General features: G+C 36.2%; 1 protein-coding gene across 1 annotated transcript in view; it reads left to right on the top strand.

Moving 5' to 3' along the window:
- Window positions 1–761, top strand: part of LOTGIDRAFT_147275 (hypothetical protein) — a gene marked incomplete at both ends in the record, with an annotated part of 5,065 nt that extends 4,304 nt beyond the window's left edge. Inside the window, one exon of the mRNA XM_009054693.1 lies at window positions 580–761. Within this exon, the coding sequence (XP_009052941.1) occupies window positions 580–761 (182 nt within the window). The remainder of the gene's footprint in view (window positions 1–579) is intronic.
- Window positions 762–1,352: the final 591 nt, after the last annotated feature.

The raw sequence follows: 1,352 nt of genomic DNA, 5'->3' as shown, positions 1-1,352 counted from the left end.
ATTTTGATCAACAGCTCACTATTGGACAATGTTCCTTATGATGACTTTCTTTCAGACTTGCCAGAAAGCCATGATCACAGGAGCAATTTACTCCCAAGATTGTCTTAAAGTGATACTACATCTTAGAATGAACATCTTAGAATTTAAGTTTCCTAGAATGGTCAATATGAGTATATATTCATCAGTGAACTTACCTGGTGTCATAAAGTTACAACAGAATCCCTGGAAAATTGGAAAATTCATAAAACTTAGTAATTATTGAAAAATGCGAAATCTTAATATTAAGTGTTATTCAATAGTTAATTGCATATTTATGGATAATTACTATAATTACTAGTTTTTTTGGGGATTTATCTGATTATATAAGGATCCTGTTATGTTATTTATGACACCAGGTATATCTACTGATGAATATATGCTCTTATTGTCCAAGTTTAAAATTTGTAAATTTTATGTTCATTCTAAGACGTAGTATCCCTTTAAGTTATAATCGACTTACAATTCCTGACCCATCCCAAAAATGTTTTGGCTCCTACATCTATGTTCTCATCAATTAATTTTTACTCAATCAAATTCCAGTTTACCCTCAACCACCCAGCAGTATGTCTGGGTTATCACGAGAAGACTTGTTAAATATGGAAGGGGAGGAAAGACAGAATATAGAAGCTCGTATCCATTGGTTACGTGATATCCAGTCCCTACTAGATGGTGCTATGCTGTTGATTAATCAGTATAATACAGTTGCGTCACAGATGAGGTAAGTTTGATATTTGATAAACAATAAACACCATCTTGGTAATTGAACCCTTGTAACGCAAGGAGGAGGGGTTGACCATAGAAAAAGCGTCCTATCACTTGGATGGGACAATAAACTAAAACTCTGTGTCCTACAGGCTGTTTGGCTAAAAGATCTCTCGACTGTTTGAAATCAGATAAGATTAGGGCATTGCCACTGTCCTGGCAAAGTTTTCCATTTCCCCCTGTATGGCGTTTCTCGTTCGCATTAGCCCAAACAGGCGCGAAAAAAATAGGACATACAACTCCATTTTATTTGCTATTTTGATATTTGAACTCCAATTGAGTTTCTGTGAGGATAAATTTCAAAGTAATAAACAAATTCTGTTTTTATTCAGTATGCAAGGTATACATTTACCAGGGAATAGAACCAGAGCTACAGCTACTGGTAGTACCACTAGCACTCAAAATACAGCTTCTACTACCACTAGTAGTAGTACATCAGATTTACACCAGACATCCGTCTTACAGCCTGTCCCTACCAGCCCCTCTGGTGGGGCTCGCCCTAAAACTACTCTACCAAAAGCTAAATCATCTAGTCCAGATCTAGCACGTCA

Source organism: Lottia gigantea (genome assembly GCF_000327385.1).
Source record: "Lottia gigantea unplaced genomic scaffold LOTGIsca_2209, whole genome shotgun sequence".
NCBI lineage: Eukaryota > Metazoa > Mollusca > Gastropoda > Lottiidae > Lottia > Lottia gigantea.
This window is presented reverse-complemented; position numbering and strand designations above follow the sequence as displayed.